This window comes from Orbicella franksi, chromosome 11 (assembly GCF_964199315.1).
Source record: "Orbicella franksi chromosome 11, jaOrbFran1.1, whole genome shotgun sequence".
In the NCBI taxonomy this organism is placed as follows: domain Eukaryota; kingdom Metazoa; phylum Cnidaria; class Anthozoa; order Scleractinia; family Merulinidae; genus Orbicella; species Orbicella franksi.
In genome coordinates this window covers 23,709,525-23,720,650 of record NC_138155.1, presented here as the reverse complement: position 1 = coordinate 23,720,650, position 11,126 = coordinate 23,709,525, and the positions used below count along the sequence as shown (strand labels likewise).

At 40.3% G+C, this 11,126-nt stretch overlaps 1 protein-coding gene and 1 long non-coding RNA gene across 3 annotated transcripts; both read right to left on the bottom strand.

Moving 5' to 3' along the window:
* Positions 1 to 1,740: 1,740 nt before the first annotated feature.
* On the bottom strand, positions 1,741 to 4,944 carry LOC145502019 (uncharacterized). Its single transcript, XM_081481319.1, has one exon. It carries the CDS (start codon positions 4,408 to 4,410, stop codon positions 3,319 to 3,321), a length of 1,092 nt encoding a protein of 363 aa, XP_081337445.1. The 5' UTR covers positions 4,411 to 4,944; the 3' UTR covers positions 1,741 to 3,318.
* Positions 4,945 to 6,073: 1,129 nt separating this feature from the next.
* Positions 6,074 to 10,712, bottom strand: LOC145502842 (uncharacterized). 2 transcript variants are annotated; one of them, XR_014051395.1, is made up of 4 exons: positions 8,757 to 10,712; positions 7,133 to 7,273; positions 6,871 to 6,988; positions 6,074 to 6,248 (listed from the first exon to the last, which is right to left on the bottom strand). It is a non-coding gene; the product is annotated as an uncharacterized LOC145502842 (long non-coding RNA). The 2 variants fall into 2 exon arrangements; XR_014051396.1 differs by having other exon boundaries at positions 7,133 to 7,268.
* Positions 10,713 to 11,126: the final 414 nt, after the last annotated feature.

The window sequence follows — 11,126 nt, the reverse complement described above, 5'->3', positions numbered from 1 at the left end:
GATCCAGACCTTGAGCTAGGTGGGGGTGGGGGTGGGGTGTTTTTCTTGCCCTGCCAACTTTTCTTCCTTCTGCTATTTCTTCGTTTTTTGCCCAAAATAAGGGGGAGGCCTGGGGCCCCCCAGGCCCCTTCCCTAGATCCGCCACTGATATAGGGTAAGTTTTTTTGAGCCATTTTGGTCATAAATAGGGTATCAATTTTGATCATTTTGGTCTCAATAGGTTGTGGGATTTGCACTCTAGTCTTGAATTCAGTTTTTTTTGAAAGCTACTTTTTCATCATTATAGCTAAGACCATCAACAAAAGCTCTTCATGATGCCTTTTACATCAGTCTGAACTAAGTAACTAATTATGAGACAGGTCTGAAACAGAGTATTGATTTAATGGTCATGGCTTAAATGTCTTAAATAGGGTATCAAATGTTTAGTCAGGTCTTAAATAGGGTAGGAAAAATCACAGATTTGGGTTAATTAGGGTAAGGGTTTTGGGAAGTGGGCCGTACACCCCACCCGATTTTTCTGGGAGTACCCCAGGGGGAGCCTCCATGACCAAATAAAGGGAATTAGTAAATAAGGTTGGAAAAAACACAGGAAAAAGGTTGCAAAAGAACTTGCTCAGAACATAGTGACTTCTCCCAACTTTACTCTGAAAAAGGGTTAATTTTCACAAACTCACTCCGGCGGTCAATTTCAAGTTGATAAATAGTTCGGTGCTGTTTATTTTAATTTCCACGGTCAACAGTTTGGTTGGAAACTAACAACCTTTAAAAGGCTTTAAAAGTCAGTCTGACCATATCCAGACCTCTTCAAAAGAGGAAAGCGCCTGACACGGAGACAGGTCTTTTCAAGGTCAGAAATAGGGTGGGAAAAATTTTGTGAAGGAATCCACCAGAACTTCGAGTAACAAGTAGACAAATCTTTGGACTGAAATTATTTACGTCGTATTGCAAACCTTTTCTCGAAATCATTTCTAATAACACTGAATGTCAAAAACAAATTTTGAAGTTCATATGAAACACTTGAAAGTACTGCTGAATTGAAACTGCTGATGAAATTTTACACGTGTTTGCACAAATTCCCAGAACTTTGAAATTTATTTCCTCGAGTTTCCATCGGAAATTGTTTTTGGTGTTTTTTGTAGCCTTTAGAAAATGCAAAACGGGCTGCGATATGCTTAAAAATTTTCCTACTACAAAGTTTTTGTCAACTAGATACTAAAATTGCTCGATTTGCTATCGGATTTCATCTTAACTGCTTCAGGCGTGCTATCTTTTTCAGCATAAGAGGTGTGAGGTGTTGGGTGTCCACCATTAGCCCTTTTCTCTAAGGGTCCGACGTGCGTTTTTCCTCCCGAACGAGGGAGCGTGCGCGCCACACCCTTGTCTTGTCTCTTTGCCAATCCCTCTCGTCCGTGTGTTCCGCATACCAACCTCGATCCCAGGCTCTCTCTTCTTTTTCAGCTTCCTTGGGACCATTCTCGTCCCCATAGCCCTTTTGGCTTCTCTTAGCTGGTGGAAGAGAGTCTGGGATCGAGGTTAGACCGGAAGCAGTCCCCTGTCATGGATCCTAAGAGTGCTTTCCGTATTAGTTACAAGGTCGCTCATACGAGTGCGCTTCAAATCCTTTTTCTCTCAGGAGCATGAATTTAAATTCCTTTAAAGTCTTCAAAAAAAGGAAATGGGAAAGCTATAATTATGATCCAGCCGAAAGAATTGTTGACTCATAACAGTCTGCTGGCTTACGAAACTCTACATGAAAATAGTGATGGGTATGCACTCAGTTCTAACAGCTCTTTCAATGGTCAACCAGGCTGTTCAAGTGGTGCATGGTGCCTTTATTATAGATAATGCAAGGGAAAAATAAACAAGTTTTATTGTCGTTAACAGTAATTAATACAATCAACTTTTAGATCAATTGTTGCTAGTTTTGCTTACTGGCAAACATGATCACTGCACCAAAGAGAAAATACTTAGAGCGTTCTAGCCTCAAAGGCCACTGAATCCGTATTTCAAATCAGGCTTTCCTGGATCCGGGGGGTACTCCCAGAAAAATTGGGTGGGGTGCACGGCCCGGTTCCTAAAACCCTTACCCTATTTATGACCAAAATCTGCGATATTCCCTACCCTATTTATGACTACCCTGCGAGCAGTTGGTTTCTCCTACGCCGAACGAGAGAGAAACCACTGCGAGCAACCGTCTGCTTTTCCATTGAGCATGCGCGAGTTCGTCACCCCCACGTGATGCATTTGACGTCAGGTCCATTTGTTTATACAACGCCGGTCCAAAGAATGCAAAATTTATCGCCAAAAATGCCGACAAAAGACGCTCCAGACCTTCGTCGAAGTGTCAGATTTATTATCAATTTTGTGGTCCTAAACCTAAAAGCTTTCTTTTGTAAAAGCTGTTTCAAGCGACTAACTCCAAGCACTAGAGGAAGAACTTCCAGCGATGTACAGCACAGTCTCCAAGAATTATGAAACGTCCCTCAACATCGTAACCCAGATCATAATCGTTCGCAGTGGACTTGGACTTTGATCACTACACGGTGGGCTAGCGTAAACGCAGCAGTTATGTTGGTGAGCGCATGCGTGCGAGCCTAAACCAGCTTCGAAACTAGTTTTACCAGTTCAAAGTTAATTTATTCGTCCATTTCGCTGGACGGCGGTTAACTCAAACGAACGAATGGTTGCTCGCAGTGGTTTCTCTCGTTCGGCGTAGGAGAAACCAACTGCTCTAGGGTAAATTATGACCTGACTCTTAAATGACAATCCTGTTTCAGACCTGTGCTATAATTAGCTCCCTAGTTCAAACCAATGTTAAATTACCGTAAACATAATTTGTGAAGGGTTTTGTCGATTTTCTTTTTGATAATGATGAAAATGCGGCTTCTTCTCAAAAACATACCAATATCAAGGCTAAAGTGCAAAAACCATAGCCTATTTATGAGCAAAATGGTCAAAATCAGCTAAAATCGATACCCTGTTTATAACCAAAACGGCTGAAAACCCCTATCCTTTGGGGCCGCACATACCTGTATAGCCCACATAAGGGAGTACCCCCGCCCCCCGGTGGGAGGCTGGATATCTCAGAATAGTTCGGTATCTGTGTTCGATCGAATTCGGGCGCGAATGTTTGGTGATTTGTGCAGTGGATGATCAAGTACCTAATTTAATTTTCGCGACCCTTTTTAAAACTCGGGAAAGTTACTTTATATAATATTTTACGTGTAAAAACGTAAATGAAACCATTCCGCGCTGTTTTACAGTACACTATGTAGGAAGGAAGTCAGGTAAGGGCTGTACTACATTTGTATCGCGTTACTAGTCTAGTATTTGACGCATTTTAGTCTCGATTAGATGAGCAAGAGTTTTAGAGCATGTTCCTGACAGGCTTTTTCCAATAAGGTGACCAACGAAATTTCCGAGAACAGCTCCCACGAGGCCGCCAACAACAGGAATGGGGATCACAACTTGACCGACTACCATTCCTACGATACTTCCGCCGGAGCGAAAAAGTGCCAACAGCACAACATCAGTGGCCTCTTTGATGAACTCCTCTCTGGATTCAATGAGTCCTGTATCTTTCCAATTCTTGTACGCATTACGAATGTCATATCCCGCCATAACTGCCTCGATTATCACAGTTACTGCCGCGCCGACCCCGATCCCAACCTTTGAAAGAGCTTTTGGAGCAGCTTGGCTGGCTTGGCCAACTGCACTGCGTGTTGCACCGCGTCCGATCGCTACAGCGAAGTCATCAACAAGCTCGGTGCCTACCTTGAAAATTTGCTGCAGGCCATGCCAAATCGACCTCAGAACACCTCTTCCTGTTTCACAAAGAGCTTTTCGCAGTGGTGTCACCTGCAGACTAACATTCAAGCCACACAAACACCACATGACGAACGACTCGCAGTTATTCTTTTTCAAGTCAAAGAAGTCCTCGCCTTTCCTCTTATGAGCCCGGCCTATGACTTCTCTTACAGAAAAGCGTCGCAATTCCTCTGGCCACACGACTCGCTCCACTTCTCTTCCCTTAGCTTGTAGTTCGTCTTCGTTCTTGATGAAGTCTTTGTGTGGTAATGTCATCTCTTGCACGATGCCCAATCGTTCATTTGCGCTACCCGAACCAAGGCCACTCGTAGAAATCATTTGTGCGCTAGCGTTAGCCGCCGTGTTATAATAATGGACGATCTTTGGCCGCCCTTCATGGTCAGGTCCAATGCAAATGAAGTGATGCTCGTACGAAATACCAAGGGAGGAACTTTTCCGCACCAGGTGGTCGCCTTCCTTCATGTCGGAAAAACGATGGATCGGCTCTCTGGCTTGAAGTTGCCATCGAAGAAGACGCATTTGCTCTTCACTCTCAAGTTCCTCGATACCTTTCCAGACGAAATACGATGAACTTAGAACCATGTCGACTACGAGACTGCTGGCAGATATCTACAGCTTCTTGTGGAGTAGGCCTAATATAATGTAGCTAAACCCCGCGATGCTTTTATTCTGAAATCATAGGGGTTTTTCCCGGTTTCGTTTTATTTAAATCGTTTAAGTCAGTAGCCAAAAATAAGCTAGTTGACGAGCCCTGATTGGCTGCGAAAGTTAGCCACATAAGATTAAGCGAGCCATTTACTGAACTCTTGACCGGAGCAGCGTTCGACTGACGCAATGTTTATCATCACCCTGGCAATAAAATAATATTTGCATTGTAGCACGTAATAGGAACACTCTGTAGCCAAACACAGGACTTTTTCTTGTTATAGAAGGGAGAGGGGATTGTAACGTGCATTGTAACTCAAAATGTCATGATCATAAAAGTTTCTGATGCGAATGGTCAACTTGCTACTCTTAGTGTTCAATTTTAATACCTAGAACGGGTCACCAAATTGGAGAAAATAGTACGAATTAGACAATACTGGTTTTCTTAAAACAACATAAAACTTTCTCAGTTAAATCGTGTAAATGTATGATGACCAATTGAACACTTTTAAATTTGGACTGATATCAAAATTCAAGCTGTAACTCGCATTGAGCATTGCAATCCTTTCTTCTGTTTCTCTGTCTTTGAAAGTTACCCCAAGCTAGCTCATGTTTACTTATTACTGACTGAAAATTTCAACACTTCATCCTTATTCATTAACATCTGTATCTTTGCTTACTTTGTCTTCGTATGTTTTAAACTGAGCTAAACTGGATACTTTTGAATGAAGTTTGTCAATCCTATAGAGTAGGCACCAATTACGCCCAGCTCCAGCTAAAAATAAGCTCCTGATCGGCTGGAAAAGGTATTCGCTTAATAATTCAACCATTAATTGAACCATTGGCAGGCGCTGATGCGTTCGACTGACGCAATGTTTATCAGCCTGAAAATAATGTTTGCATTGCAGTCACGCAATGGAAACACTGTGTAGCCAAACACAGGACGTTTGCCTGTTATAGAAGGGAGAGGGGAATGTAACGTGCATTGCAGATTAAAATGTCTCTCAGTTGAAAAATATAAAAGTAGTTTTATTGACATCATAAAGGTTTCTGATGCGTATGGTCAACTTGCTACTCTTAGTGTTTAATTTCAATATCTAGAACGGATCACGAAGTTGAAGAAAATAATACGAATTAGACAATACTGGTTTTCTTAAAGGAGCTCAGTCACGGTATTTTGAGTTATTTTGGCCACATACAAAATTACCTTTAAATGGCAGGAAACCTGAAAATAACAGTTTAATAAGATAGAAAAACACCAAAGAGATAATGATAAACCATAAAGGAACAAGGATGGCTAAGGATGGAGAAGATTAACACGGATTACAAACGACGAGTTTGAAAAATTGAGGCTAAACTTTTCAATATGCGCAAACCGTTACTGAATATAAAACTTTCTCAGTTAAATCTTGTAAATGTACGATGAACTGAGAAACACTTTCAAGTAAATCTGGACTGAAATCAGCCCAGTTTAGAGAGCAATAATAAATGTATGTATGTATGTATGTATTCATCCCAAAAAGCCAACATTCTTGTTTTCACTGATTTCTAATATCATTGATAGTATAGAGATAAACGAAACATATTTGAATGACACAGCCTTTATTTATCATCTTCTTACATTATGCATATAAGTTCTGCCTTTAAAATACCCGAATTTAATCTAATTACTTTAGGGTTCATTGTCAGTTTAGTGTCAGCCAACCATAATCTCGTTTCTAAATTCAGGCCGTCATTTTATCTAGAGAAACAGACATTACTGCCTTCACAGATACCTGAAAAAGACGAAAATTTAAAGTTGCAATTAGCACGGGGGCAGAAATTAAACTTGATGCAATGTTGGTTGCCCTTTAATTTGAGCATATGAAATTCAGAGCAGTGAAATTCAGTCGCCCAGAACAAAGATAGTTTTTTCCGGAAACAACTGCTGGAGACGTTTTCGACTCTATCATTACCCCTGCTTGTACATGTATAGCTAACCGAGCCTCTGTCTTCTGAAAACCGAGTCTAGAAAACTGATGTTTTCGTTCAAACTGTCGTTTCTCCCCACAAGAGTATTATGTTGTGTGGTGTGAGGCCGTATAACTTAATTGGATATGTGTGTGCTGTTGAACGGCCATAAAGATAGTGTTGGGAATTGTAAACAGTTTATCAATGTTTCTGCATTCCTAATGGTCCTTAAAATCGTATTGCAACTAGAATGGAACTCGCATAATAATATTTGTGGTTATATTTTTAAAAAGAGTGAAAGAACAGGGACATTAGTAGAGGGAGAGGGCGGGCGAAAATGTTTTGAACATGAGTCGACTGACCGTAGTTCTTTCTCCTGCCCAAAGAAAGAAAAAAAACCGTGATGATACAAAACTGCTATTAGTTAGGTTTTCGATAGTTTCTTACTAGGTACAGCAACATCTGTCTTTAAGCCGGTTACAAGAAAAACCAGGACATTCCACCATGCCTGATGAACAAGGTTTATTTTTGTTGATGCAATCCGCATTTGGCCCAAGACAAACCCCTGAAAATAGGAAAACATTCGCTTAACACAAGAATCACATCCCTGCATCTATTTGATCTTCATTGTCATGTCCAAACCACAGTTATTGAACACGAAATTCTCAAAACATAAGGTGGTCATAAATGCACGTGAAGAAACACTCACCACGTTTGGCAAAAACATGTTTTCCACTCTTCTGTTGGGATTCTGGGCGAGCACCTTGCGTGGTAATGGTTGCCAGAATTACAATCAACAGGCAGAGATGAGGCTTGCTGTACATTGCCGGACAAACGTTTTCTGTCTATACTACAACAGAAAAAAACAATCTGTCTGTATGCTTATGGAATCATTAGAAGCAAGAGATTATCAAGGTAAGCCAATGAGCTTGTTTTGTATTGTTGTCATTAGTTAACAAATGGACAATAAAATTCTCAAATATATCCTGTCCTACCAAGTTTAGTTCATGCCAGTTGCATCTGGAAAAGCAATTAAATCGAAAAGAGGATTTAATCATGAGTTTGTATTTTAAAGTCAGTGGCCGACAATGAAATTAGAACTCTGCAATTTTCTTTTGCAATTAGAATGCTGACCTTGTTTTGTGATAGTTCAACCAGGTTTTGAGACGATCGGCTAATAGATTGGTTAGTTTTAAAATACTTGTCACAAAACCCATCGGTTTCCCACTATGTAAACCAGCGACCGCACATTTTAACATCAAGACTGGTCGCTTACCAGGCCCCGGTTATTTAAAATGTAGATAACTCTTTCAATTCAACTGGATAAATCACTATCTAGTGGATAGCCTGGTTTATTTTGTTACTTCATATCCAGTGGAAAGTGATTGACTCAGTGGATATCATCAGCCAGCCTTTGAACAACCGGCGGCAGAGCTTTTTAGCCTTACTGAAATGAGCTCAACACGGTACCTTGAGTTACATCGGCCACATGCAAAATTACCTTTAAATTAAAGGAAACCTTAAAATAACAGTTTACTAAGAAAGAAAAAAAAAAAAACACCAAAGAGATAGTAATAAAACATAAAGGAACAAGGATGGAGAAAATTGACGGATGACAAACGACGAACTTATTTAGGCTAAACTTTTCAAGATACGCAATCTGTGACGTGGTTTTTTTTTCCTACCCCAGTCTTATGGTAACACCCTTTCTCCAGCTGAGTAAATATCATTAGACAATGTCGCATTAGGGTAAATCAGTGATTATTAAGTGTAGACTTTTATCAAACTGTTGACGTTTGCGAATTAGAATCTTTAATAAGTCTCGTTATAAGAGCTTAAAACAGTCAGTAAAAACAAAGGAAAATACGAAGAGTTTTTTTAAGCTTGAAGGACAAATCAAACGGGGTTTTGCCTAGTTACTAACGAGAGTGTTGCTCCAGGGAGGGCTTCTACTGTATTAAAACTTTATAGTACAACTTGCAATTCATAAGATATCATTAGCCTTTTAAGCTTTGATCTGAAAATGTGCCTTTTCGTTAGTGTTATATCGCTAACTAACAGTATCGCAAAGACTAATGAATCGAGTAAAGTAGGTCTAAAATTCATTTTCTAATGTAGGACCGTCTTTCAGTCCGCAGTATCACTCATTACTAGGTGAAAATGTCTGCTTAAAGATTGTAGTATTAAATTATTCCAGGCCTTTTTCGAGCTTAGACAACAAGTTGAGTGACTTTTGAGCCTCAATGACGAAAAGAATTCTCTGTGATGATTCATTTGAAATCTTGAAACTTTTGGCTTGGTTTGTTGAATCAATGCTTGATATTAATTCCTACCTTTTCGTTAGAACTTGTGGTAGATCACAGTACGATGACAAATTACCACTTTCTTCAAGTACTGAGTGAAAACCGCGACAGCTGCTCTGTGATTTCAACCCCTTCGGGCCCCCGTAATTTATTCCATTACCTGAAGTAGCCTTGGTTTGTGATATGGATAACAAAGGCATTCCCCTATGTTAGCATCGTCACGTTGACTACGAAAACATAATCGTCTGGGGTGCTCCTACTTTTAAACATCCCTCAGACATGGTGCATATTTTCTTACCAAACGGGTGAGGTTCCTTTATTCCTATTTCAATGTTATTTTGTATTTTTGTGACAGAGAAGCTTTCTATTCTCTTTCGCTTCGCTCAGCCGAATAGAAAACAACGCTTATAAATGTATAGAAAAATTCTCTCCTTCGGGGAACTCGACTGTATTGAAACTAAGGTGACTAATTGGCTTTTGATGATGTGTCAGTGTTCAGAAACTAATGCATATTTATGTATGACCGCTGTGATTCACCGCCACTTTAAAGTTCTTTGTCAGGGTAATAAGTGAAAGGCACTTCTTACTTTTCATCTGGGCAGCAACTTTATTATAACAACTGAAAGAAGCTTTCTAACATTTACATGTACATTACTCAAGGTGTAAGCTGTTTAACAATTAGATTATGAGATTTCTATCGCGTGATAGTTGACGAGGACGAAGGCCGAGTCAACTATCACGCGACAGAAAGACGCGCTTAAATTGACGATTAAGAAAGACGATTAAATTGATAAAAAGACGATTAAATTGAGGCATGCATGTCTTCACCTGTGCAATACAATTTCTAAGCTGAGTTATTGGAGAGAAGAGAGGAATACCTCTCGTTGCTGTTTAGGTAACAAACCTGAATTGTATTTCGTTATTGAAGAAACACACTATAAATTTAATATGCGGCTCTCAAAAATTGTTGTATATTGACTTACATTAGCTTTGGTTTAGTTTTCACTGAAGTAGACCCACAACTGTTTAAAACACTCTGGTAACGTACTCTAATTATGCAATCAGGAAATGTTTCTTGAATTTAGGCTTGGCGATGGGCGTGTTTTCCCGCGCTTTAATAACATTGTTTGCATATTTTCCCGCGTTCGGCATGGGTTTTATTTATTTAACTCGAATTCTGATTGGCTAGCAGCGTATTTACATTTGGTACGATTGGTTGGGCAGTTTTTAGTTAAGTTATGGTTTTAAGCCGTGACAAAACTCTCTCTGGCTTTGGACATAATTTGTCTTATTCTAGTTGGACATATGAGAGGCCAAAGCAAAGGCGAAGGCCCAAATGTCTCTCAGTAGTTTCTCCACAGCTTCACTGTTGCTCCAACTGTTGGGTAATCCTGGTTTGACTGTCACCTCCCATCGTGTGAACACCTTGCTGAAGGCGGAAGCGTGCTTAGTAGGTCGAGAATACTCTGTTACCTCGTTCACACTGATACAAAGAGATTTCCTAAACTCGCTTCCCGTCGCCATAACCTCATCAATCTTGTACATCCGGGACTTTTTGTGACGAATCATGGCGACGTCCTTCCACACCTCGGGCTTAACCACGAAAGGACATCAGGAAGGTTTCGGGTGACTTAATTTGAGGCTGCAACGTATCACGGTATTGCTCGTAACTTGTTCCCCGTATGTCATCCGGGCGCAAGGCATGGCGGGTCTGTAACACAAAGCGTACATCAGTCTCGATTCCGTCCAAGTCATTGACGTCATGATCCTCGGGATTTTCGCGTGTATTTTCGTTGTGATAACCAATAAATAGAATTGCTATATTGTAACTGACAGAATGAATAGAGATCGAGATCGATTGAATGTAGAATGTGTGGATCGTAAATAAACGTAAAAAAACAGGACGATACAGTCCGATTGATTGCTGAACCAGGGGAACGCGGAGATTCCCTTAACGCTGTAGAGAAGTTGGTTTTATACTGAAATAGGGGGTTTTCCCAGTTTCACTTTATTTACATCGATTAAGTCACTAGCCCAAAATGAAGCTCACCGACGGGCCCTGATTGGCTGGCAAATGTTAAGCGAGCCATGGATTGAACTCTTGACCGGAGCAGCTGCGTCGACTGACGCAATGTTTATCATGGTCACCCAAAAGAAACATTCTGTAGGCAAACACAGCTAGCACGTTTTTCTGTTAGAAGGGAGAGAGGATTGTAACCTGCCTTGTAGCTCAAATGATGTCTCCGAGTTAAAAAGTAAAAAAAGTAGCTTTATTGACGTCATAAAGGCTACTGATGCGTATGGTCAACTTGCTACTCTTAGTGTTAAATTTTCGTACAAATATTAACATTTCAATGAACGGCTTACGAAGCTGGAGCAAATAATACGCATATTAGACAA